Source organism: Vidua chalybeata, chromosome 2 (genome assembly GCF_026979565.1).
Source record: "Vidua chalybeata isolate OUT-0048 chromosome 2, bVidCha1 merged haplotype, whole genome shotgun sequence".
NCBI classification, from domain to species: domain Eukaryota; kingdom Metazoa; phylum Chordata; class Aves; order Passeriformes; family Viduidae; genus Vidua; species Vidua chalybeata.
Window position 1 is genome coordinate 62,328,030 of NC_071531.1, and position 27,734 is coordinate 62,355,763.

General features: G+C 40.5%; 2 protein-coding genes across 5 annotated transcripts in view; one reads left to right on the top strand and one right to left on the bottom strand.

The window, feature by feature from the left end:
- ALCAM (activated leukocyte cell adhesion molecule) overlaps positions 1 to 27,100 on the top strand; it is a 120,634-nt gene extending 93,534 nt beyond the window's left edge. The window contains exons 9-16 of one of the 4 annotated variants that reach the window (XM_053935200.1): positions 12,375 to 12,487; positions 13,331 to 13,466; positions 13,542 to 13,679; positions 15,121 to 15,249; positions 15,943 to 15,981; positions 16,093 to 16,210; positions 23,055 to 23,169; positions 24,537 to 24,743. In XM_053935200.1, coding sequence (XP_053791175.1) covers positions 12,375 to 12,487; positions 13,331 to 13,466; positions 13,542 to 13,679; positions 15,121 to 15,249; positions 15,943 to 15,981; positions 16,093 to 16,210; positions 23,055 to 23,142 — 761 coding nt within the window. In that variant the 3' untranslated portion in view covers positions 23,143 to 23,169; positions 24,537 to 24,743. Of the gene's footprint in view, positions 1 to 12,374; positions 12,488 to 13,330; positions 13,467 to 13,541; positions 13,680 to 15,120; positions 15,250 to 15,942; positions 15,982 to 16,092; positions 16,211 to 16,298; positions 16,755 to 18,122; positions 18,243 to 23,054; positions 23,170 to 24,536; positions 24,744 to 24,776 lie in introns of those variants that run through there. The other 3 variants (XM_053935199.1, XM_053935202.1, XM_053935201.1) reach the window with 3 other exon arrangements.
- LOC128783988 (uncharacterized) lies at positions 5,955 to 9,714 on the bottom strand. Its single transcript, XM_053935203.1, has 2 exons — positions 9,580 to 9,714; positions 5,955 to 8,112 (listed from the first exon to the last, which is right to left on the bottom strand). The coding sequence occupies exon 2, from the start codon at positions 7,932 to 7,934 to the stop codon at positions 6,978 to 6,980; it is 957 nt and encodes a 318-aa protein (XP_053791178.1). The 5' UTR covers positions 7,935 to 8,112; positions 9,580 to 9,714; the 3' UTR covers positions 5,955 to 6,977.
- Positions 27,101 to 27,734: the final 634 nt, after the last annotated feature.

Genomic DNA, 27,734 nt, shown 5'->3' on the forward strand with positions numbered 1-27,734 from the left:
TTGCATGTCTACTTTTACTTTCATAAATAATTACTCTAAAAAATGGCTTCCTCAGCTCCAAGTTGCTTTTAACAGGCCAGTTTTCCTGTCTCTTATATTTTGTCTGCATACTCAAAGAGCTTTACTATGCCAGAGGAACATGTAATTTCTAGACATGAGTCTTCCCAGTGCTAGCAGCTAATGCAGCTACTCAGAACTCAGAGCTGCACTGAGCACCCTACTACTTCACTTTACTCAGGGTTCATTTTGTTTTGTTTTGTTTTTCCAAAGCACCTCTATCTGCAATAAAGCCTTTTTTTTTCAAATGAGGTGCAGTGGCCTGGTATAGTTCTGTAATTCCTGAATGTCCAGACCATGCCCCCATCTTTAAGGTACTTCAGTATTTTGTCTGATGCTGGTCTAAAGCATTTCTGCAGCATGTGGTTTGCCTTTCAGATACTAATTACTAATGCCTATCAAATCCTACTTTTTCTCCCTCTTTTGCTTTATTGTTCACCTTTTATATGGATGAATATTCCTCTCTGTGCTGGTACACTAAAAAAACCTTGATAGGAGTCAGGGCTTTTTCATTTCTTCACAGCCAATCTCAGCATTTTAGATTTTTTAAATTTTCTTTTTAAAAAACCCAACCACAAGTACAGAATCACAGAATAATGAGGTTGGAAGAGACTTCTAAGATCATCAAGTCCAACCTATGCCTTAACACCTCAACTAGACTATAGCACCAAGTGCCATGTCCAGTCTTTTTTTAAACACATCCAGAGATGGTAATTCTACCATCTCCCTGGGAAGACAATTCCAGTACTTTATTATTCTTTCAGTGAAATTTTTTTTCCTAATCTTTAAACTATACCTTCCCTCACGTAGCTTGAGACTGTGTCCTCCTGTTCTGTGGGTTGCTGCCTGGTGGAAGAGACCGACCCCCACCTGTCTACAACCTCCCTTCAGGAAGTTGTAGAGAGCAATAAGGTCACCTCTAAGCCTCCTCTTCTCCAGGTTAAACAAACCCAGCTCCTTCAAAAGTTCCTCATAGGGCTTGTGTTCCAAGCCCCTCACCAGCCTCTTTGCCCTCCTCTGGACGCGCTCAAGCATCTCAATATCCTTCCTAAACTGAGGGGCCCAGAACTGGACACAGTCCTCAAGATGTGGTCTTACCAGCGCCGAGTACAGGGGAAGAATGACCTCCCTACTCCTGCTGGTCACACAATTCCTAATGCAGGCCAGGATGCCATTGGTCTTCTTGGCCACCAAGGCACATTGCTGGCTCATACCCAACCGGCTGTCGACCAGCACCCCCAGGTCCCTTTCCGCCTGAACACTGTCCAGCCACACCGTCCCCAGCTTGTAACACTGTAGGGGATTTTTGTGGCCAAAATGTAGAACTTGGCACTTAGACTTATTAAACTTCGTGCTGTTGGATGAAGTCTGCCCATCCGTCCAACCGATCTAAGTATCTCTGCAGAGCCCTCCTTCCTTCCAATAGATCAACACAAGCTCCCAGCTTAGTGTCGTCTGCAAATTTACTAATGAAGGACTCAATGCCCTCATCCATGTCATCTATAAAAATATTAAATAGACCTGGTCCCAGTACAGAGCCCTGAGGGACACCACTGGTGACTGACCGCCAGCTGGATGCAACACCATTCACCATCACTCTCTGGGCCTGGCCATCCAGCCAGTTCCTAACCTAGCGAAGAGTGCTCCTGTCCAAGCTGTGGGCTGCCAGCTTTTCCAGGAGTATGCTATGGGAGACAGTATCAAAGGCCTTGCTGAAGTCTAAATAGACAACATCCACAGCCTTTCCTGCATCTACCAGATGAGTTACCTGGTCATAGAAGGAGACCAGGTTGGTCAGACATGACCTACCCTTTGTAAACCCATGTTGACTGGGTCTGATACCCTGGCCATCCTGTAAGTGCTGTGTGATAGCACTCAGTATGAACTGTTCCATTATCTTACCTGGTACTGAGGTCAGGCTAACTGGCCTGTAATTACCAGGATCCTCCTTCCTACCGTTTTTGTAAACGGGTGTCACATTGGCCAGTTTCCAATCATCTGGAACCTCACCAGTGAGCCACTATTCCTGATAAATGATGGAGAGCGGCTTCGCAAGCTCATACGCCAGCTTCCTCATCACCCTAGGGTGGATCCCATCTGGTCCCATTGATTTATAAATATCCAAGTATCCCAGGAGTTCTCTGACTGCCTCCTCTTGGATAACAAGAGGACCATTCTGCTCCCTGGCATCACTTACCAACCCCTGCGGACAGTTGTCTTGAGGACAAGCTGTCTTACCACTAAAGACTGAGGCAAAGAAGGCATTAAGCATTTCCGCCTTTTCCTCATCTTTAGTTACTAGGTTGCCTGCCTCATCCAATAAGGAACCGAGGTTGGTTATACGCTTCCTTTTACCATTAATATAAGTGTAAAAACTTTTTTTATTATTTTTAACAGAAGTTGCCAAGTTAAGTTAAAACTGAGCTTTAGCCTCCCTGATTTTTTTTTCTACATGCCCTAGCAGCTCCCTTAAATACTTCCTGAGAAATCAGTCCCTCCTTAAAAAATATGATACATCTTTTTTTTTATTTCTAAGTTCCTTCAAAACCTCATTGCTCATCCAGACTGGGCGTTTGCCTTGTCAACTCGTCTTTCAGCACACAGGGACAGTCTGTTCTTGTGCCCTCAAGATTTCTGCTTTGAAGCACACCCATCTCTCCTGAACTCCTTTGTTTTCAAGGGCTGTTTCCCAAGGAACTCTCTGAATAAGTCTCTTAAATAGGCCAAAGTCTGCCCTCCGGAAGTCCAGTGTAGAGATCTTATTGATATTCCTCCTTATTTCACCAATTATCGAGAATTCTATAATTTCATTATCACTGTGCCCCAAGTGGCCTCCAACCTCCACATCACCCACCAGTCCGTCTCTATTTGTGAACAATAGGTCTAACATAGTCCCTCCCCTGGTGGGCTTGCCCACCAATTGTGACAAAAAGTTATCCTCCACACACTCTAAAAACTTTCTAGATTGCTGTTTTTCTGCTGTATTAAGTTCCCAGCAGATATCTGGTAGGTTGAAGTCACCTACAAGAACAAGGACTGATGATCCTAAAACACTGTTCAGTTGCTTATAGAATAAGTTGTCCACCTTTTCATCCTGGTTGGGTGGATGATAGCAGACTCCCAGTAGGATGTCAGCCTTGTTGGCCTTCCCCTTAATTTTTACCCATAGAGACTCAACTTCATCATCATTAGTTTCAATACCTATGACATCCAAACCCCTCCTAATATAAAGGGCCACCCCTCCACCTCTTCTCCCTTTTCTGTCTCTTCTGAAGAGCTTGTAGCCATCCAGTGCAGTGCTCCAACTATGTGAGTCATCCCACCACGCTTCTGTGATGGCAACTACATCATAGTTCTGCTGTTGCACCATGGCTTCCAGCTCTTCCTGTTTGTTACACATGCTGTGTGCATTGGTATACATGCACCTCAGCTGGGCTACTGATTTCTCCCCTAACACAGTCTTACCATCCTTGGGTCTGCTTCCAGACAGCCCAGCTGCATCCCCTTCCCCCTTCAAACCTAGTTTAAAGCCCTCTCAATAAGGTCTGCCAGTTCATGAGCTAAAAATCTCCTGCCCTTAACAGAGAGATGCACAACAAAAAGCAGGCAATATAATAATATTAGTTTAAATTTAGGAAACTCTTTATATTAATTTGTTACATTTCAACTGTAGTGTCTTTTCCCAAACCAATTTTATTGTGCATTATAATGGCACTGTTTTCTTTTGGTATCTAGGTAGGGAAAGCTTCTTGCTGGTATGAAATAGAATATCATACCATAATCCTCTTTTTTTTTTTTTTTTTTTTTTTTTTTTTTTTTTTTTTTTTTGTAGAGAATAGCAAGCTCCCTTTTTCCAAGTTGATTGTAAATTATGAGACTCACGGAAGGCTGAAAATTGACATTAAAGCACCAGAGTTACCTGTAATGCTTAGGGAAATAATTTATGAAGGAAATTGAGGGGGGATGAAAGATTCCCTTCCTTATCCATAAAGGACAGACTGTATAACCTGAGCTCATGCCCTTCAGAGCAGGATCTGTGCAGCCAGGTCCCAGTTTAAAGTCCAGCAGAACTGAGTGCTCGTGGTTGGCATGATTTGTCCCTCTACAGATGCAGCAATAGAACAGGATTGATGTTGTGGGTTTGCAGTTTTTCACACGAGGCTGTAAATTCTCTGCCAGCTCTGTACCTTCAGTGAGTTTGCCCAGGGTCAGATGAGCAAAATTGGCAGGCAGAGGACCAGGGCAAAAGCTGTTTACAGCCACTTACAGAGCTGTAGAAGCACACCCTGAGTGAGGCAAGGAAAGCACCCAGCAGTAGAGAACAGGTATATCTTCCCTGAGCTATAAAGAAGCAGCTCTTTCAACCCACAGTGCCCTTTCATTATCTGTTGCTGTGGGGATTGGAGCAGTTTGGTCTAGTGTTGGTGTTCCTGCCCATGGCACAGGACTTGGAAGCAGAGGATCTTTTAGGTCTCTCCCAGCCCAAACATTCTATGATTCTGTAATTGTTTCTGCACATAAAACCTAGTGTGGAGTAAGTAGGTCTGTGGAACTTCCTCTTTGTGATGTTTTCCTTTCTGCTAAAATGTGTTCTGCAAGCCATCCAGTAAATTAAAAGTCTTAGGAGTATGGCATTTGTATTTCTCTATAGATATTTTTATAGCCTTGTCTTGACTTGTCTCGTCTTTCTGTAAAGCCCTTGAAAATACAGGGGAAATCACCTTTTGAATGTTGCATGGAAAAAATCTATTCTCAAGATATTAGGAGAAGTTTCCAGTTGTCTGCTAGTTTATTTATGGAGTTCAGACAACAAACAAGTGCCTGCATAGTTTTCCCAATTGCAGCACAGTATTCCATCAGAGGCCTTCTTTAAATGCTGGGAGTCTGTCCTAGATGTGCCACAGCTTCCAAACTGAAATGTGTGCTCCAGTCTTGCCCACATTAATTCCATACCTCCCTCACATGATGTGGTGATACATGCAGAATGCGCTATTTGTCTCTTCCCTGGTCTACTTGGTATGCAAAGACAGCACTGAAATCAATGCAAGACTTCAAATGAGACCACATTAAGAGCTAGCATATATTGAAAATGGTGCCTGATGAAGAGCTTGTTTCTGAAGAACATTCCAAAGCCAAATATGAAATGTACAGAAAATTCTCACAGAAAAAGTTTTTCTTTCAATGGACACAAAATTTAATTTTGATAGTCTTCTATATGCAAGAAATGTTTTCTCCTCATACTTCTACCAAAGAGAGATTCTTTGAGGTAGATTCTAAGTAGAGAGGTAAAGGTAACTGCATCACATTTCTTTGTTGACCTTACAGTTAAACTGGCAGAAAATTAAGCTAAATCATGTTGCTCATTTAGAGCTCCTAGAGGGGATCCTATGTTAAACAGTAGCTGTATTCTGTCTTGCCTCATAAGTCATAAAATACTGCTCTGAGTTATGTAGCTCACCTCATACACTGTACATTTTCCTGAACTGCTATAGCAACCAAGACCAATGTGGGAGGGATTGTAGTCCCAGTTACACCACACAAAGGGGCCAGCAGGGCACAGTCAGACTATCCTGGAGGAAAACTGGGCTGAAGGATTGATCTGGGCTTGGTGTCACTCCTGCCTGAGATGAAGGCAAAAACTTCTATGAATATTTGCTTCCTATGGTAAATATGAGAGGAATGCCTTCTGAACAGTCTTTGGTGATCTCTTAGGTTTGAGGTGCTATCTTGCTTCAAAGAGCAAAAGGGTTAAGCACATGTAGAAGGAAATTCTTGAGGGGAAAAAAAAAATCGTAGCTTTTTTTTAGGTGCCCCTCTGCCCTGGTAGAATGTGTTTATGAGTAACACAAAGCAAGAAGAAACACATCCCATACAGTATCTGAATATATACTGCTCACTAGAGGAGTCTTGTTACTTTATTTCTTTAATTTTTTTCTTCTGGAAGCCACAGTTTCAGGAGAGAGGATAGGAAATCCCCATAGGAATACAGAAACAAGATGCCATTTTATCTCATCAGAATTTTTTGACTCATTCACAGATGAAAGTACAGTTCTTGTGACCTCTCAGAAAAGAAACTGGACTTGTAACACAGATAGTAATGCTGCAGACCCATAGTACAGGCTGAACCCTGCTGCTTTTCGTTCTTTTCTCTCTCCGACTTCCTTGTTTTCGCCCGGTTACACTTTCCCGGGGCGCTGGCCAGGTGCTTCCGGGAGCAGCCGGAGAGAGAGGCAACAAACACCTTTGTGGGTTCATTTAATACGGACAGAGCTGTTTAGAGAGTGCGATCAAGACCGGGATAAAGAGACTCAAGTGATCGGACACTTGTTGTGCAGTCCAAAGTAGGTTGTATTTGCCCGATCGCCGCACGTACAAGTGACAATGATCAGGGGTCCAGACACAGGTTTTATAGGGGAAAATAAGAGATAAGGTGAAAGCAATAGAACAATGCCCAGTGTGAATACATTATAGGTAAAATCCAATGGGAATAACTCTAGGGGGAAGGATGAATACACGTAAAAATACAGAATAGAAACTCCAGCTTTAGGTTTAGGAAACAGAAACTCCCATCTCAAATTCACAAAGCCCTTTTGCTCCGTTTGCATAGCTGCCCACTGCAACATCTCCCTCTTTTTTGTTTAATAAAATGAACAGAGCTTTGGGGGAAGGAGAAACTGCAGCTATCAAACTGCAGTGTTGTTTTGTTTTCCATCTTCCCAACATTCTCCTCCCGTGGTGGCAGCAGCAGCTACAACAGGTGCAGAGGCTGCAAACTTGGAGGAAGCAATGCTAGAAATTATTCGCTTGAGAATCCCAAATGATAGCAAAACTAAAAAAATTCCAACTACAAAATAACAAATGTCCTTTAGAAGGGACAACACCCACCCAAAAAGATCCCAGCCCTTAAACATGCCCTTGAATCAGTCCTCATTCTCCTGCTTCATGCTGCCAATGAGGTTTCTCATTTCCTGGATGGAGGATTGAACACTTTGGCCTTTTGATGACAAATTAAAGCAACACAATCCCTCAAATTCTTTGCATCCATGCCCATGTGCCAACAGCAGGAAATCGATAGCTGCCCTGTTTTGCAGGGTGGCTTTCCTGGTAATTTCCTCGTCTGCAAGCAGGTCACTCAAGGCTGCTGATGTTAAACTTGCCTGCTTCGTCACCCAGCATTCCAAATTGCCTAATTCACTCAATGCTTTGGCTGCCGCTACCCATGGTAGGAACACAGAGACGGCAACCCTTTTCGATTTTGCCCAATGGTAAATTTCAGCGTCACAATGTTCATCAAATTGACTTGCACTCCGTTTAGTAATTTTTGTTTCACTTTTCGTTTGCCCAATTGGAATTTGAGTCATGTTGGGGGAAGCAAGGGAAAGGTGCCCCAGAGTGCATGGACCTCCAACAAGACAAGAAGGGATTCCTGGATATGCTCTATCCCCACAGATGAAAAACATTCCTTTTTCCAGCTTGCGGGGATAGAAATCCATGGTGCTAGGGACCTCTAAAACAGCAACAGCTGTGCACCATTGGCTTGCTCTGAATTCCATCTTGTATTGTCTGACCTGTGCATATAGTTTTATTTCTTTATCTGGTGAAAAATTAAATTGAACGCAAAATTCAGCTTTTGTGGAGCCCAGTAGTTCTAATTCCTGGGGCTCCCCATCAGCAGCGGGCAAGTCTAGAACAAACTTTTGCCACAGGAGCAGGGGATTCTGAACAGGTATTTTAACACGTTCTACAACATCCTTGTGCTTGTAGAACTCTGCCCAAATATTCGGGGGATTGTTTTCATTTAATTCAGTTTGCAAATGGATCAAAGACTTTGGAAATTCTTGCCCCTTGCTTGGAATCCCTACCAGGCATGTGGACATTGGATTTTCTGCTGAGGCAGTGGCTAAACACAGCCACTTGTTTCAAAGCTTGGGCAAGGGTGACTCACACATTTTTCCGTGGCTGAGGGACGATCCATGCGTCCCCTGTGGACAGGTAGAAGGTCATTTTCTGGAGCCAAACGAGGAGCAGGAACATAGAAATTGATATCCTGCTAGTCTGAAAGAAAAATGAAACCATACAACAGGGTAAACTAACTATAAAAATTCTGCCAGTATAAAGGAAAAACAGGAATTAGGGTTCTCTTCCTCCCTTGCGGCGTTTTCTGTTTGACGCAACTGCGTCATCTGTGGGGTCTCCAACAACCCCCTGACTCACCCCATTTGTATCATCACACAGAGTAGGTCTGCGCTCCCCAATTAGTTTTTTTGCTGGTTGGAGAATTCTCCCCCCACTCCTTCCCCCCATGAGGAGGCACTGTCCCCTGAAAGGGGCACTGGCTGATGAAATGGCCTTCCTCATTGCAGTAATAACACCTGCGTTTGGGAGGAGGAGAACTCGATGTTGGAGTTTCTGGGGTTGCTGATGTTGGAGCAACCACTTTTCCCTGAGGACTTTCCACCAAGTCTTCTGCCATCAGTGTGGCTTTTCTTATGCACTCCTCGATGAGCCGATCCAGCGTAGGTGGAGGAGACGCTGGAAGAGCCATGATGACTCGCTGACAGGCGTCATTTGCATTTGTGGTGACAATTTCAAACATGATTTCATCTCGTGCTTCTTGCCCTTCCACCTTTTTCTCGAGCGTGTCTCTCACTCGATCAAAAAAATCCATGAATGGCTCTGAAACAGATTGCTTGAGAGCGATATAAGGTATTATAGGTTCTTTTGAGGGCATACTAAGAAATGCCCGTTCTGCTGCATCTTTTGTGAGGTCTAACACTGGTTTTGGAATCCCTGCTGCTTGCTTTTGGGCTTGATTCCAGTCCCCTGCACCCACAAGATGTTCGAGGGTGATCTCATCCTCCTCTATATCTGTTGCATAATCGGGACTCTGCAAAATTTCTGGAAGAAGGTCTCCTGCAAACCTTTTCCAAGTTCTTTCCCACATTCTGTATTCTGATGGAGGGAGCAAGCAACTGAACAAGCACTCTAAATCAGTGGGAACTAAGGTGTTAGAATTGAAAGTTGCTTTTAACATGCTCTTAAAGAATTTGCTTTTTTGCCCAAATTCACGTTTTGTTTTGCAGAGCTCCTTTATGCTTTCGTATGAAAGTGGTTCCCATCTGGGGTTTTGCCCTCTCAGGTTGTACAACACTGGCGCGAGAAACAAGGAGTTTGAATCCTTGCCTGCTTTCTGTTTCCCAGCTTCGGCTTCCCCACCTTTCCCGTCGCCATGGGAACCAGAGGCCGGAGCTTGGGAAACAGGAGGAGGGGGGGCAGGGTCCGGAGGCTCAGGGGTGGAGGTTTGTGTGGGAGTGGCTGAGGTTGGTGATGCCATGTGGAGCGGGGCGGGATCAGGTGGTGCAACCTCGAGGGGTGGAGCTGAAGGAACCACCTGGAGGGGTGGTGCTGTGGGCGGAGGCCTGCAATAGCACTTGGGAGGGGTTTCGTCTGCCGCAAGAGAGGAGGAGGAGGGGTCAGGACAAAGGGAAGGAGGGTCAGGGACTGGTGGGGGGGGGGGGGTACCTGGGAAGAAGGAGTTCCCGCCGCGCTTCTTTGTCCATCTTGTGATGAGACAAAGACCCCCGCCACATGGCCGCCGCCATTTTATGGCGGTTCATCCCGTGGGGGTTGAGGGAAGGGGTTAGAAGGGGTACAGCATTTTTGGGAACACCCGCAACTCTGAAAAGAAGCAGAAGAAGGTTTAGGAACAGAAGTTTCAACAGAGCAATTAGCATTTTCAGACCGTGAGGGTTGGGGAGACGGGGGAAATAAAGCAGATGGACTCTTTTCAGTTTCCCGCGTTTCCCGACTGTCTGCACCCTCTTTAACAATGTCATAAACTAACAAAAAGATCCTCATGAAACCCTTTTTCACTGAAGGATCCCCCTTCTTGGTGCCTTCTGTTAAAACTGTGCCAACCCCCTTCCAAAAGACTTTCTGCCTCACATCCTGAGCTGAGATGTTTGGAAACTTTAAAGTCAACCACTTTATGAACTTTTTCACAAAACTTTTAGAAAAACTTTCTCCTGACTCTGTCAGGGTTACTTTTACTTGGTAATAAATCTCTTTCTGCTGTTTGGACAACTTCCCACCCATGTTGCCCACCAGCAAGCCTCACCCGCCTGCTGCTGAAAAAACAAAGAAAAAAAACTAAAAAAGTCTAAAACCTGACGGCAGCACCTCGCACGCAGCGCGCTTGCGTGCCCTTTCCCTCTGCAGGAACGGGGGTACCTCCACCCAGATCCACTAACTGGGGCCCTCCCGCGTTAGTATTGAATCTTACCGATCCGTCGACCCTTAGAAAACAAAAAACAACAGTGGTTCCCGGTCTGAAGTCGTCTTTTGGGGTGTGCAGAAGCTGTGTCTTCACTCCGCTGGAAACCCGGATCCCGGCAGGAGCCAGAAGAGTTTCTCAGCGGCGATAGTGCTGCAGGGCTGAGCGGAAGGAGCGGAAGCCCTCTCGGACTCGCCGTAGTCCAAAAGGCTTTTCCCGCCGGGCAGACTCTGGCGCTGACGGCTCTATGGTGGCGGCGTCAGGGGCCGTGTCTCCCACAGTGACGGTGGTGGAAATCAGCGTCTGGAAAAGCCCCAAACCGGAGCGCTATCTGCTGTGTTTTAAAAACAGCTGCCGCATCAAAGCCACGCATTTGGGCGCCACTTGTTGCTTTTCGTTCTTTTCTTTCTCCGACTTCCTTGTTTTCACCCGGTTACGCTTTCCCGGGGCACTGGCCAGGCGCTTCCGGGAGCAGCCGGAGAGAGAGGCAACAAACACCTTTGTGGGTTCGTTTGATACGGACAGAGCTGTTTAGAGAGCGCGATCAAGACCGGGATAAAGAGACTCAAGTGATCGGACACTTGTTGTGCAGTCCATAGTAGGTTGTATTTGCCCGATCGCCGCACGTACAAGTGACAATGATCAGGGGTCCAGACACAGGTTTTATAGGGGAAAATAAGAGATAAGGTGAAAGCAATAGAACAATGCCCAGTGTGAATACATTATAGGTAAAATCCAATGGGAATAACTCTACAGGGAAGGATGAATACACATAAAAATACAGAATAGAAACTCCAGCTTTAGGTTTAGGAAACAGAAACTCCCATCTCAAATTCACAAAGCCCTTTTGCTCCATTTGCATAGCTGCACGCTGCAACAGAACCATAGTTGTTCCCTCAAGTTCTACCTTTAATTATAATGGTGTTCCCAGGGCAACCACTGAATGAAGCTAGTAGTGAAATTCACTGCTTTGTTAAGAAAAACTCTGCTTAAAAGCCAAAAGGAGACTTTGCAGCCCTTTTCCAGCAAGTACTATATTTGAGATGAAGTCATGTGTGCTTCTGACTGCATGTGTTTGTGTATGTGCACATCTGTGATAGTCATTCAATCAGGCAGCTTGGCTTACAAGCAAGGCACTGTCAGAAGGGAGGCAAAATAAAGATTGGCAAGCTCTGCTTTTCTTTCACTGTAAGATTATTTTTTTTAAAAAATGACCAGCCTGCCAAATCCTTAAACTAAGAAAAAGCCAGAGCAGTGTTTCCTGATGTTTCTGTTATTGGCTCTCACCCTGCCTTGTGTTGAACACAGCCGTCACTGACTGCAATTTCCCTTGAGCTTAAATATGTCAGGCAGAGCTTGGACTCTTTTTTGAGGTACAAAAGTGGCATTTTAAGTTACAAATGAGAATAAATAAAGGGCTTCATATGCAGTTCCCCAACCTTGTAATTTAGACTTCTCACCCCTTCAGTCAGTATCATGTCTCATACACCCTCTTTGACCTTCTTCATCCCTTCAGATTCTGAGGGTAAAAATCTTCTAGTTTTATCACACAAAAGAAAGGTAGCCCTTGACCTGCCTTTTTCTCCATAATTACCATTTAGGATAACCTGTCCCCACCTGCACTAGTCCTCCCCTGAAGATGCATTTCTACCTGGCCCATAGCAAACTACCCTCACAGCATTCTGTGCTTCTCTTTCCGAGATGCACATACTGTTATGTAAAGTACTTCTTCAGCTTCTTGTGCCTACTGTGTCATTCTTTCACCAGAACAAGGTGAAAAAAATGTATCCATTTGTCTAGTGATTAGTGAGGTTTTGCTTTTCTTTTTAGGTATAATTACAGCAAAAATATGAATGTTCTGCAATGCCTGTTTTAGAATAATTCTCTTATCTCCCTTCCTTGTAAAATTGACTTGAATTTTATTGAAGAAATGAAATCTTGAATTTAATGAGTGCAATTAGTCACATTTTCTTTTCTTGATAAGCCTCTGAAATGGGCCAGGCATTCTGAGATTAACTTTTTACAAATGTTCTTTCTATCCCAGATCTGGATTTGCAGCTTACTCCTAGTGGAGAAGTCACAAAACAGATTGGAGAGGCCCTGCCTGTGTCATGCACAATTTCTTCTAGTAGAAATGCAACTGTGTTTTGGATAAAGGTCAGTAATTCATCTATTTCACACTCCATCTGGGTGTTCACCTCTTCATATTACTGCTGCTACTTCAGTGTTCTGGAAGGAAGGAAGGAAGTTGTTCATTGGGCTTTTTAAAGAATGTTAAAATGGGTCTTACGCATGTGGTTAAAATGAGATCTACTCACATTGGTGGCTGAAAATCAGTTGCTGTAATTTTCAGCTCAGCTTCCAAATGCAGAGAATTAAGGCATATTGTAACACAAATACAACTTCTGTGAAATAGTCTATACAAGGCCCTTTGAGAATAAGGTTCTTCTAAGAAGAAAAGCCGATTTGGGGGAATTTTGGTGCATTTTGTTAGAGGTGTGCTTGGTCTTGGTTCTGATAAACATAACAAAAGGGCAAGGGTTGAAAGGTTGGATGGTGAAAATAGTAGCTATTGAAGAAGGTGGCTTTATACAAAACATGTAATGCTGGAAACTTACAGTAATGATGCTTCATGGTTGTTTATGAGCATATGCTGATCTCACAAGCCTGCCCTAGAGGACAGTTACTTGTGTCTCAAATGTTTTATCACTCATGATCTTGACCAACCTACTAGAAAAGCTCAGAGCTAATAATTGATCCCATCTATGGTCTTGATTTAAAAACAAAATTGTTCAAGAAGAAAGAGATGGCTTCTATAAATCTCCAGCAGTTTCCACTTTTCATGCTGTGTATTCAAATATACTTATTAATGGGGAAACAGCTTAAAAAAGTGAGGCTCAAATTTTCCAAAGCATGTGAAAACTTCTGTTGATAGTAGTCATTAAGGGGTTAATGTATTGTGAGTCCATCTCTGTTGTTTCTAACTCCTGACTTTATCAGGACAATACCAGAATGCAAACAAGTCCATCATTTTCAAGTCTTCAGTATCAAGATGCTGGAAACTATGTCTGTGAAACTACTCTACAGGAGGTCGAAGGATTGAGGAAAAGACAGACACTTAAACTTATTGTGGAAGGTAAGCAAGCAGATAGTTATGATTATTAATTGTTCTTTCAAAACAAAATGGTTAACTGTATTATTGTTCTTGTAGGAAAACCTCAGATCAAAATGACCAAGAAAACCAACACAAATAAAATGTCAAAAACAATTATCTGCCACGTGGAAGGTTTCCCCAAACCAGCAGTGCAGTGGACAGTTACGGGCAGCGGAAGCATCCTAAATAAAGCAAGTATCTTTCTTATTTATTCACTAAAAACTAGTGTATAGGAAGTGCAGATTAAAATCAAGGAACGTTTTTGTGGTCGTGAGATTGAAGAAAAGTCTTTTTCATTTATCTAAGGGAAGGTTAAGAGGTAGCTGTAGCTACATGGTGCTTACATGGATGATGTTTTTATGATAAAGCCTTTTTGAATAGAGCAGGTGAAGGCAGAGGAGATCCACTGGCTACAAGCTGAAGCTGAAAGGAAAAAGAAAAGGTTACAAATAAAATATGCATTTTTTAAATGAAGGTACTTAGTTGTTTTCTCTGGGTAATGTGCTGATTTTGCCATTGCATAAAGAATTTGCAAATAATGATGCATTTGTAGAACTTACATTAGAAAGCAAATGGGTACTTGATGTAGGCATTAACTGAGTGAAATGTAATGAAATTTGGCGTGTGTGAATCAGAAGTTATATTCAGTATAGTTCCTTATGTGCTTTGCAGCTTTTATCCTAATATTTATGTTTTTTGTATGTTTCTCACTGGAAACAGCACAATTATGCATTCATCCTGAGGGATAAATAAGAACTCATATATAGCAGGGAAAATACCTGGAAAATATGCAAACTGAAGTATTTTCATATGGATTACCAAATCCCATGAAAAGCATTGCCAGATTTTGTCTTAGCAGGAAAAATAAATGAGACCTCTCTACAGTCAGTGGCTGAAGGACAATGTACAGTGATCCTGTAGATTCCATTACATTCCATTAGGTTTTTCTTTGAGCCTACAGAAATTATGTGTAGCTGACAAAATTTGTCTGTTTACTTGTAGGTATAGGACAGCAATTTTCTTGAAGCTATATAAATGATTGCAAATAATTTTCTCTAGGTGTTGCATTAATCCAAGAATGATGTGCAGCAAATTCAAGGAACAACACATCAATATTACAGTACAGATATAATAGGTGCTACTAGACACATGTAGCTAGGCAAAATAATGCTTAATGTGGAAATAGCTTGGAAAGCTGGAAACTGGAAAACTTGGAACAATTCTTCCCCTTATAATGACATAAATGAAAAACAGCAAGATGGAAAAATTATACCTTAGAAATTTGAATTTTTTTAAAGAATTTTTTCACTTGGAATATTTTTTAAAAACTTGAATTAAAAGCAAATACAGAATGTTGTTAACTTTCTCAAAAAAAAAACAACCTTTTTTATCATTGGTCTTACAGTGCACACTATACTATCTATAACTGGATATTTTGGCCAACTTTTTCTTTCAAATATTCACATTATCATTAAATAAAACAATGTAGTATTTTTCTTGCTATTGTTTGGAAAACTGAAATATTAGTTGAAAGTTATTTCCCTCTGAACATTTTCAATGTGTAATGCAAGTGATGCATGTATTGTTCTTTGGTTTTTAAAAGATACTAATCTTCATTTTTCATCTTTTCAGACAGAGGAGACAAAATATGTTAATGGGAAATTTTCCAGTAAAATTGTAATTGCTCCTGAGGAAAATGTAACTTTAACATGCATTGCAGAAAATGAGCTAGAAAGGACTGTGACCTCCATGAACGTCTCTGCTAGTGAGTGTCCTCTAAAATAATTTCCTTAAAGTTACAGTTTCTCATAAAGTACCCATACATCACACTCAAATGAAGAGTAGGTCTGCATAGTAATGTTAATACTAAGATACTTAACCTTTTGTCTTAAATCAAGCAATTGTAAATCCACTCTGGATCAGTAGTACATATAATTTATTGATAGCTTTCTACAATAACTGATTTAGTCTTCATGACTTTCTTGGCTAGCTACAAAAGTAAACAATATTACAAAATAATAGTACAACATAATAATACAAAATACTGCAAAGTAATACTTCATTTACTAGACAGAGTTATTTATTTATTACAAAATTAACTATATCTCTTAGTCCCTAAATTACAGTTTATTATTATTGGTATGACTTGACTCACAACAGAAATCAGCCATACTGGGCTTTAATCATATATCATGATGAAAGGTAGTGAGAAGCTTTGGAAAGGTAGCACAGAAATTCTCGGTCAGAAATATTTCTGACTTGAATATTACAGATTTAGAGTAAGATTCTTCTAATGGGTATAGTATAGTTACAAAGGAAAGGCTTCTATTTAAAGATGAGATTATATATCTTGTTTGGAATACACTGTTCCAGTTTCTGTCATTGCTGTAAATAGGTAATTAAAGGTGATTTTTAGGTCTGTGTTGTCTTTAATTCAATTTTAACATTTTCATTTCAGTAAGTATTCCAGAATATGATGAGCCAGAGGATAGAACTGGTATGTACGGTTTCCTCACTCTTTTTCTGTTTCTGGTGAAAATTCTTTAGAAATGTTATAATGCTTTACTTTATCATAGGTCATCTCATTAACTTTTCTTCTTTGCTTCAGATGACAATAGTGAAAAGGTTAATGACCAGACAAAGCTAATAGTGGGAATTGTGCTTGGTCTTCTGCTGGTTGCTCTGATTGCAGGTGTTGTCTACTGGCTCTATGTGAAGAAATCAAAGTAAGAATTTTTTGAAAACTTTATACTAAGCTGGAAAAGAGCAGTGATAAGAAGATATGTCTGTTTACTTGTTTTCCTTCCTCTGCAGCATTCCAGTTTTCTGAGGTGGGGAAAAGCTCAGTAGGTGCACTTGATAGCAAAAGAAAACTTGGTACCTCTGATTGGCTTGTACTAATGCGTAATGGGACTCATCTCCTGGAGGTGGGGTTCTAAGATTTTCATAGATCATAATAGTAATGAGGTCTTGTTTCCTGACAGCCAAGTCTGTGCTGACTCTGTGCATTTAATATAGTACTTAATTGTGGAACTTGACGTGTGGAAGTCTGTGTGGCTGTACTGGTGCTAGAAACTGCCTTCATTTAGAAACTGGCTACCTTGTTTCCTTTAAAAATGGAATAACATACAGAATAAGACTCAACCATCTGAGGGAGAAGAGAGATCCTTAATTGTTTTGTTCACATGTACTTTGAGATTTCTGAAATAAAATTGGTAAAAATAGAGCTTCCGTTGCTGAAGTATCTAGGAGCTCTCATCCCAGTCCAGGTTTTAGACATCATAGGCATAGAACAGCATTTCCCATTTTCAAGTTTCTTCCTTGTCACAAAGGCTCACTTCAGAAAATAAATGGGAAGGTGTCAAGAAGTGACTGTGTTTCTCCATCCTTTTGAAGCTGGCTATTACTGTGTGCCCCACTTGGTCTTTCCCCCCATACCTTTGTCTCCAGGGAGAACTGAGGGCAGTCAGAAGCAGGCTTGCTTTCTGACAGCTCTCAGAGCTGCTTCTGAGCAGGGGAGGTTAAGTGGCTGTGCATAACATGCTCCAATCAGTACAGGTGTAGAAGCAGTCTTAAAGTTCAGTTGGTTTTAGTATGATCTTCCATTAAAATTGAATCAAATGAAATCTAAAATATACCAGTGGGATTTTACTATGAACAAATGTGTTTTCACTGATGTGAAAGTACAACAAGGAATTCTCCATCTGCTAAGAAATGCTCTTTTTTTGGATAATACATAAAGACTTTGACTCAACCATAACCGATCAGGTTTTTGAAGTTTTCCAAATATAGAATTGTTATAAATTACCCATGCACAGAACCATACTCAGATACTATAGAGAGTTTTTTGGTTTTTTTCCAAAGCTTATGCTTTTTTGGGGAAAAAATTAAAAGTAACAACATAGTGCTCTTCCTCCCACACTTTGCTACTGTTGCAATAATGTCTAGAATAATTTTGTCATGCCTTTTCTAATGTATGAATGTGGAGCCATGAAACTGTGGTACACTGCTTTGGGTTTCTTTGGATGAGGTGGTTTGAGTATAACAAGGGCAGAGAAGGTAAAATATCTCTTCTTGCACCATTGAGTAGTGTGGGGAGAGCTGACAGGAATCGTAGAATATAGCATGAGATGAATTTATGAATTACAGCAATTTTTTCTGCTTCAAAGATAGGATATGGCATAATCTAAATGGACACCACTTCTTTTCCTCATGTTCCGCTTCTATTCCTAAAGCTTAGAGGAAAAATTAGAGCTAGGATTGATTAGACAGGCTCACTGGAAAAAAAAATGCCTTTATAGTTAAACAATAATCTCTGTATTTGACATATGGTTGCTGGCTTCCAAACCCCTTAATTGATGCATCATCATTGACAATCTCCTGTTCTCTGTATATTTTTAAATTGATATGTTGTTATCCTCCCTGCTTCCTGCACACCATACTCGCAGGAGCAAGCAGAATGTCAGTACCTATTCTGGCAAAGTTTTCATTATGAATCATAGCCTAGAAATCAAAGTAGACCTTGCAAAAAGCAACTAACACCTCTGGACGCAACCCCCCCATCTCCATCCAGGCCAGCAGGTAGTAGTTATTTTTTGAACCCACCCTTGACCAGTAACCTAATCTCTATCCCCAAAGTGACGCCAAATGAAAGTCCGAGAAGGCAGCAGCACAGAACTTTCCAAGTCTGCCGAGGCAAGAAAAACATTACTTTTTTTGTTATTGGTGTTGTGGTTTGTATAATCTTCTATTGTCTTGTCATCCACACTAAGTAGGAATTATACTTATAGCCTTGGAATATATTCACAATAAATCACTTGTACAGTTACTCACTGCCTCAGCTTCACTTAATGGAAAAGCTGATTATTGCCACATATTATTTTCAGTGTGAATATTGTCCCATAAATCAGAAACTCATCTGTATTCCACATCCTGCAACCAGCCTCCTCTTGAATAAAGAGTTGAGCCTACCTACCCCAGCATGCCTTGTTTCTCCTTCATCTGAGCAGAAGGCCAAACAGTTGTTCTCTGCAGATTTCTCCTTTTTCCAAAAAAGGATGCTGTAAACTAATCTGTACCAAACAGACTATAATTTAGCACTTCATAATCTTTCTAGAATTTTTGTGTCAAGCGTCATTTGAGATTGCAGGACACCCATGTTAGGTAAATGCTTCATATATGAAATTTTCATCTTGCCAGAAACAGCTGAGGGTACATCAGAAATGAAAGATTCAGAAAGGAAATAGTGCACTCAGTACCCTGTCCCCTGCTCTCTAGTCATGGAAGATGGCATGTAGTTGGATCTTGGCCCCATTTTTATCCCTGGAGTTGGGAGGTGCCCAAATCTCAAGTCACATGACGCTAGATCAAGGTTAAAGTGGTTCAACATCCAGTGAAGGACACTTCAGCTGGGCCAGCTGAATCACAATAGCAGTCTTAAAGTTGTTCACATTCAGAGCACATCAAACTCTTGGCATGTTTCTTAGGTGACAGTAATGACAAAGGTTACTGGCATCTCTGAAACTGAGCACTTGAAGCATAACAGTTCTGTTTTTCTGATACTTTATAGCAAACAAGCATATGAGCTAGATGTGGTGGGCCAAATATGTAAGAAACTCACTATGTTTTCAACAAGACTCAGCATTTGTATTTGTTTTCACTCAGTTCCCTTTCAGAGAAAAGACATAGTTACCAAACATCTCTGAAAGTGTCAGCTCATAACACAAATCTAATAAAAAAATAATACAAATTAAAAATGATCAACCATTTCTTGATGACTGGAATATTTTTCTAATATCTCTCTGTTTTTTCCTACTGATGGACATGTGAAAATAATCGGAGGAAGTGGAAGGTGAGATAGTAAATAAGGAGGTTGCAGCTAGTCCAGATTGGGATGTATAAAACCATTAGCTCCTAGAAAATTATCTACAACAGTGCAGTTGAGTGTAGCTTTAATGAAATCCATGGCTCTTGCTTCAGCACCCAGAGCTACACAGATTTATATAATCTTACCTGTCATTATCAAAAGGTTGGGTAACAAGGACAAACAGCACTGCATACTTTCTCCCTTAAATAGTGTTGAGGACAAGGCCTAGACTTGTGAGATTAAAAGATATCAGACCCTACAGCAATCTTTGGGTCACCTATATGCAGTCTGTATTTACACTACAGCAGGCAAAACAGTTATCATGGAAAATGGTCTTCATATTACAATGCTATGAACAGTATCTGAACAAGAGCCATGAAAATAGTGGCCTCACAGCACACACACTCCAAAGAATACTAAAAATCTCACATTGGTACTACTTACAGAGAGATTTTGATTCGGGTTCCCTGAGGATAATTATTTTCCTGAAGAGCGAGCATAGATAAATATTACATACAAGTCATAATTTTAGCAAGAGCTCAGAATGTTCCATGATTTACAAATTAATTTAAGGGGGAAAAAAAAAAGAGTTGAGTGAGTAAACTCATATTTATACAACCAACTTCTTGCTCTTCCAAACAACACTATTAAAGGTGTGGGCTTTTTTTCTGTAGCTGCAGCTAATGACAGTGTGAGAGTGCTCCAGGTCTGGGTAAAGAGGGCTGTCTTCCCTTTTGGGTAAATCCTTGGGATTATTTCTGTAAGTTCAGACTCTATTGCCCAGCTACTCAGATATTATGAGGACAATCTGGAGTTGCAGATGGAGCAAGCTGACAGGAGCTGATACACAAAAAAAGTAAAGAACAACTTGTTGAATGTTAAGCTGGAAAAGAACTATTTGTCCTGTGCCTGAAGTCGCCTCAGGAAGTGAGGGAACCCATGTTTTGAGACATTTCTGTTACAAACCCAAGTTTACAAACCCCATGTCTGTCGAGCCCTGGGGACTGATGCTGTGCCAGGGTGGCTGCTCCTCTGCTGTTGGTAGAGCACTGCCTGTGCACCACAGCTCCGTGCAAAATAACTCCTGGGTCTCGTAATGACACTGTTTAGATAGCACTAAAAGAGGCTGCAGCATTGTTTGTGCTGAGGTGGTGATTCTGCCTCAATAATGGTATTTGGGGAACAAAAAACAGGTCAGCAGGATCACTGAACCATCATAAATAAACAGCTGCATTTCAGACTCACGCATTGAGAACTGAAATCCATCTGATTGTCAGACATGAAAAACTGCTGCTGCTCTCATTTCAAGCAAGTGGTTTGTAATATCCTCCAAAAGAGTTCTGGAGCACCTGCCTCTTTCAAAGTTAGTGTTGCCCTTTAAATCTCCCATTTTTGCCCAGTGTGGCTTTAGGGAAAATAAAGGTGACATTTAGTTTGACTGAATATAGAGCTAAAATAGATTACTTTAAAAATCAAAACCTGATTGCATTGCAGAATCTGCTGACATTAGTCACTGAATACTTTTAACCTAATCAAAGACCAGACAGTTCTCTCTGCTGTTAAGTGTCAGGTCATATGAGATTCAGTCTGATTTGGGCACTGTAAAACTGGTGATAAGAAGCCAAAAAAAAAGGATCCCAGTGAGCCATGTCAGTAGTCTATCCAGTCTCCAGGAGCAGACATTAGCAGTTATATGAGGACAGATGTGCATGGTTCTGCTTTCTCACATCCAACTCACTTCAGCTCAGGTAATTGCCTGAGTCCAGATTCTTTCAGCTTTTCATCTCTTCCCCTACTGTCTCCAATTTTGTGAGAATTATTTATGAAAAAGACTCATTAGCCACATGACAAGCCAAATTATGTGCTCAACCTAAACCAAACACGTTTTAAATTATAAACTTTTTTAATTTTCAAGGGATTTTTTTTGAGGGGTTGTTTCTTTTTTGTTGAAATTAAAGAGATTTGTGAAAGGTTGTTAAGCTCACAGAAGGTCAGTCTCTACCAAAGCACTGAATTTTCTTCTTCATTGCATTTCATATACTTCCCTTTTATTGATGTAATGTGTTTCAGGTTTTGAATAACAAAAAAAAAAAAAAAATAGATTGTTGCTGTGCAATAGAAATTTACCACTGTAGAACAAGTTACTTTGTAATACTATCTCAGCACTTTTAAAATTAAATTTGCCTGCAATGAAGAGCAGCTCAGATCTTTGCAGTAAATGGGTTTTCAGCATGATACGTTCCTGTCAGTTACACAAATATAACAGAGGCACCCTAAACTAACAGCAAAAGATAATGCAGCTTTAAAACATTTAAACTTATGGCCCTTCAGGAAATAATCTCCTCTAAAACCAAAAATATTTTAGAGTGGTCCCTTTCAGTGTAGCCTGTGGGATTTGGGATCCAGAATCCCATCCTCCCCAGGCACTCCACCTCAAGCTGGAGAGCAGTATTTCAGCAGCACTCCCAGAGGTGGGCAGGGGTGAGGTGCATTTGCACTGCCCCAGGAGCTCTTCAGAGACGAGGACTAAGCTTCCCTGCCTCAGCAGGGTCCTTAGCCCAGGGCACACTTGGCATGCAGCCGCTCTCCTGGCCTTTGCTCAGATGTCGGATGTGCACAGGAGCACCCTTCTAGCGATAATCCCGCTGGTGCGGTCTGGTCCGCGCATTCCTGCATGGTGTCAGCGTGCCATGTCCCACTCCCCAGCCTGTGTCTTCGTTGTACCTTGCAAGTCAGCGTCACTCTGGGTCTGTACCCTGAAGCAAGGGTGAGCATATGCATCACTCTTTTGCAGCAGACCATACTTTTCTATAGGGGAAACAAATCATCTGTAGAGAAAATGCGAATACGATAATCTGCTTTGACACAAGGGATTTACTTTGTCCCATTCAAACACATTTGCCCATTTACATTTTAAAAATTGGGGCCTTCAAAATGTTATCACAGCACTGCAGGAATCTTTCACCTTGGCAGACAGTGAGGCTTTTCACAGATTAAATGAATGGCATAGTGGTTTTATTGTGCTAAGCTAAACTAAGCACTTAACTCATTAATTCATCACCACTACTTGCATTAAGGAAGACCTGCTATTTTCAATGAGGCATACCTTTTTCCCCACCCCCAAACATTTACACAATCTCATCTTTACCCAAAGCTTGTCAGTCATAGTTAACACAGACCTACAAGCCAGAGTGAGATTATTTTCAGTGGTGCCAGAATTTTCATTAATTTCTTCACATTTAAAGAGTTTCCATTTGGCACGGGCTCTGAAAGTCGTTTACTACAAATACACAAAAGATTGCTGTGTTGATTAAGATATTTTAGCTACACTTGTAACGTTTTAGTATGCCTTAAAGCAGACTCATGTTTTTTTGAAACAAGCTGCACAATTATTTTGTCAAGAAACATTAATCTCCACAACTGGTTTAACCTTACTAAATGTCTGCTAGCTCAGAATAATTCTGAATTCCTCAAGAGGTAGATCAAACACTCAGAGCCCTGCTGCAATACTTCCTGTGGTACCCATAGCAGTGGGGGATCCGGTGTCACTGGCCTATTTACAGACATATGCAAACCTGTTGCTCTGCTCAGAACAGGACTGTCAAAATTTTCTGTTCACTGTGAGGGGAGGAGGCAGTGTCATTAATATGAGTATGGAACAAATTGCTGAAGACACACAAAAATGACCTTCCTTTATATTATAGGACAGCATCAAAACATGTAGACAAAGATCTCGGAAATATAGAAGAAAACAAAAAATTAGAGGAAAACAATCATAAATCTGAAACTTAAGAGAAAATGTGTCAGTCATCATTCCAGGTAAGTGTTTTATATTACAGTATTAAAATCTCTTTGTCTACCATTTCTCTCTGGTGATCAAAGCTCTAGCTTGGTCTGATGCTCACCTTCCAGAGGTGAGGCAGTGGGGTCACTTTGTGGTGTAGTTTTAGGACAGACAGACTCAAGCTTTTGGCCAGTTAAGAATTCAGAAATGCACGTACAAATATAAAAAGAAGTCTGACATTCAGATGGAACTTAATATTTGGCTTTATGTTAATGCATGTGCTTGAGGAAATGACAATACAAATTTGTATAATGTACCACTGTGCATGTGTATGTATGTGTTTATATGAAGAGTAAGTTTAGACAGAGTTCAGAAGGTTTCAAGTTATGATTTGAAATGTTTACGGGAACTTCTTCCCTTACTGAAAGCAACAGTTTCCAAATCCTTGGTCACTTTTTTCATCATTAATGCAAAGGTCATGAAACTTCCTTCCCTTAGAACAAAACAATTGTCTTAGTCTAGATTTCAACACCTGTGCTAGTTTTATCATGGAAAGAGACACTGTGTATTACATTAGTAACAGGTTTGAAAGTTTCCTTGCTGGATCTGTATGAAGTAAACTGTTTACAAATGATCTGGCAGATGCCAAAGTTCTGTTGGGAATTACAGGAGCACTGCAGAGCACCAAGAGCACCACCCTGTGCTCACACATATATACACCACTGCTGCACCTCTCCTAGTACCCAAAGGAGGGGCTTAGACAATTTTTCTGGCTGGTTTAGCTCATTTAAAATTAACACTGTGTTAACACAAGAGTCTGGAAACTATAGAGACAAACCATAGAGAGGTTTGTTGAGCTAGTCATCAAATATTCTTAAAAATGAGAGTATTACATATTCAGGGGTGCTTGCATTGTAAGCTCCTCCACAGGAAAGCTGTAGATAACCCTGATTTTCAGTGATCTTAAGTAAATAGCACTGGATACCTTCTTGAGGTAGCAGGGGTTTAAAGCATATGGAATTATGTGAAATTATGATATTTCATATTTACATAACAAGGTTTCTTCTTTAAATGAATGCAACTGTCAATAATTTCAATATGTCAGTATTTTCTGAAATTTTCTAATACAAACCACAAGTTTTGCATTAAATATTTAGAATGTAATGGATTACATAGAGCATTTATGCAGTATATAAAGAGATGCAGCATTGCTGTAGGCACTTCACCCACTTTACCAGCAATATCACTGTTTTACTAGTTTGGAAAAGGGAATTGGGAATACTGAAATTATGTCCTAGGAAGGATTTAAAGGTGGAAAACAAGTCAATTTGGATTTTGAAAATGTTGCAGCGTAAACATCTTGTGTGCCTTTGGTGCAATCATATTCTTCGTATTCCTTCAGATCAGTAGATCTGCATAACTGAAATGAACATAAATCCATTACTTACCAGACAAGCTTACTGGATTTACTGGGAACAATACTGCAACAGCGATTCTTGTCATGAAAGAAAGCATTTACATCACTGAGCTGCAGAAGAAAGTAATTTTCATGTAGCTGTTTATTTACAGCATAGATACTGAGTAGTTATGATGGTTAACATATTTAAAAATATTTAACCGGCTTTATCTTTCATATTTTCAGAGAATACATATAGACCAATTGAAGCATGAATGTGGATTGTATTTAAACATATACAAAGAAGTGACAGCTATTCATGGTTCAAGTATTAAGCAGATCATACGACCAGGTTTTCAAAGGATTTTAGACACAATTATCTCAAGCTAAAAAACCCCACAAACTAATTTTGGCAACAGCCATGATAATAGGTCACCATGTTGTGTTCTGTTTAAAATATTTTTTGTAAATGTCTGCACTGAAGATTTCTTTTTGTTTGCCTTTATGTAAATTTTTTACGTAGCTATTTTTATACACTGTAAGGCTTTGTTCTGGGAGTTGCTGTTAATCTGATGTATAGTGTAATGGTTTTATTTCAATTGTTTTTATGACACCCTTTGAGCAGGTACATGTCTGATTCTGGTTGTAATCAGTGAAGCCTCTGCTTCGTAGCAAGTACCTAGAGCGTAAGATTGTCTTAAACGAAAATGTCAAACTCCTTTTTCATTCTTTGAAATCACAGTAAAGCAGAAGGGTGACAGCTGTGACAAAGAATGAACTAAATTGTTAATGAAAGTGAACATTTAAAAAACCATACAAAGCTAAACAAGCTAGAAAGGGAATAAAGAGTTTCCCTGAAGAGCTCTGGGTATTGAGTAAGGAACACTATGAAAAATTTCTAGCCTACATACAGCTGGTGGCTAAAAAATCCTTTTCTTCTAGAGCAAGAATGCATTTTATTGATGGTTATCAGTCATCTTTCATGTTAGCATTAGGATAAGGAACTGGAATTCTGGATTAATTTTGATTCCTTTATGTTATTCGCTGCCTTAAAGTACTGTACCTTTTCATCTTTTCAGAGATATACCAGTCAGAATTGGAAACTTTTTTAAAAAGTGGTCATATCAAAGCTGCATTTTTTTCCCACAAAAATAGAATATATATATTTTTTTGTGTGTGTGTGTTTTTGTTAACTATGCTACAGATATTGAATGCACCTTGAGATAATTTCAGTGTTTTTAACCGGTACCTAATTTATCAAACAGTACATATGATTGTAACAATGAAATGTCTATGTATCTTTAGTTACATTCATGTTTGTAACTTTATAAACATGTTTTTTGCTTGAGGGATTTTTTAAAATGATACTTGATAAGAAAAGGTTTTAGGGTGAATGGCCAATAGAAAGTTGTACTTAAGGGAGATAAGTTTCATCGTATCTGGAAAGTTAGTTTCTGGAAGAAGGTAACAGGCAGCTCTGATGGAGAGGAACATTCAGCAGAACATCAGGTTTCCATTTACAAATATCCAGGGAAAAAGTAAGTTTTTATAGACTGGTAGGCAAAAATAAATAAATAAATAAATAAATAAACGAAAAATATGGACGTTAGGAAATGTATTTTGCCACTTTTGAATTATTTAGGGGGCAGAAAACACTGTTACTTGTAAATTTGTAAAATGTTAAATGTCTGGGCAGCAGTGACTGATGTCTTAATAAAAGCTTCCTGTAGTGCATTGGCATGGATTAAATACATAAGATGTCCTATAAACTCTATGCTGTATAAAATATTAGAGGGAAATCCTGTTATATGCCTCTAAACTTTAATTTGTTACTGTTTTATTTGGCAAAAAAGAAAAAAAAATTATAATCTTGGTCAATATTTAAACCAAAGTAAAATGGGGGAAAAACCAAAGTAGTTTGTTTTGCATGGCTAAGCCATTCTGTTATCTCTGTAAATATTGTGATTTTTTTTTTCTTTTTAGAATTTTGTTTAAAAAATTCTAAAATTTTTAAACACCTGTTTTTCCAAAATAAAACGTGAACACACAAAAAATACTTTATATATAAATATATCTTTTTCTTTTGGTGCAAGAACACTGCCAAGGGATACACGTTTTTTAAAAGAAAAAACAAATTCAGTGGGCATGACTCTGAACAGGAAAAGTTGTACCAGAGTCCTGTGAAGGAGTGTGCATCTACCGCCTCTCTTTGTTTATATCACTACAAATAATTCTTAAATACAGAGAGGAATCTTCCAAAGATAGGGAAAACTCCAAAGGGAAAGCATAGGGAAGGGCTGAAAATTTTCATACCGCTGTCAAGGGAATATAGGGCAAACGAGAAGAAAAAAAAGTCCTTCAACTTTCACAGCTACAGAAAAAAGAATATAAACAACTCCTCGCCTTTTGGGATTCTGCTTGATCTCCTATGCACTTTAAATCGTCAGTCTGAGGAGCTGGGTTTTTCACTGCTCTGAGTTCACTATAGGCAAGCTTCAAGAACCAAGAGTGCAAAAGAATTAATGTTTCTATCCATGCCTAAACAACAATAAAACTGAAGTATGTCTTCACTGGCTTGTGTGAAATCTCAGTTTACAAGAACATGTGTGAGCCCAAGGGAAGGCACTTACCCAGAGCTCAAGCTGCTGCTGCCGCTGCCTGTGTTCCTGCAAATACACCCCGTGGAGTCTGGCTGGCAGGAAGGGTCATGGGGTGATGGGTGTGGGTTTGTGGGGTTTCTCCTGGCCCACAGCACCTGGGGACTACAAGCACTTTCTCAGCACAAGCTGGCACACCAAACCTTGCCAAAGCTCGTCGTGCAGGTCTCTGCTTCAGAACCAGACAAATAATTACTCTAGCAGTGAATTTGGGGGGCCCTCTTCAAATCTGAGCGAGGACACCACAAGAGTTCAACCTCAGTTTACTACACACAGGAAGAAAGACAAATCCCTGCTCACAAATGGTTTAAAAACATGAGAGGAGGCAGTAGAGGAGGGCCCATCCTTCTCCTTTACAGTCAAGAAATAATGTAATTAGTGGTGTCTGTTCATGGCTGTGCAGGAAACTGCCACTGAGCTAGGAACAAACCAGGGGGTTTCACTGCATGCTGCAAAGGCAGTATCCTGCAAAAATACCAATGGGCTTCCCAAGCAACTCTGAGTCCTCTGAAGCAGTAATATCAAAGCTATAGCTGCGCTGCAGTGG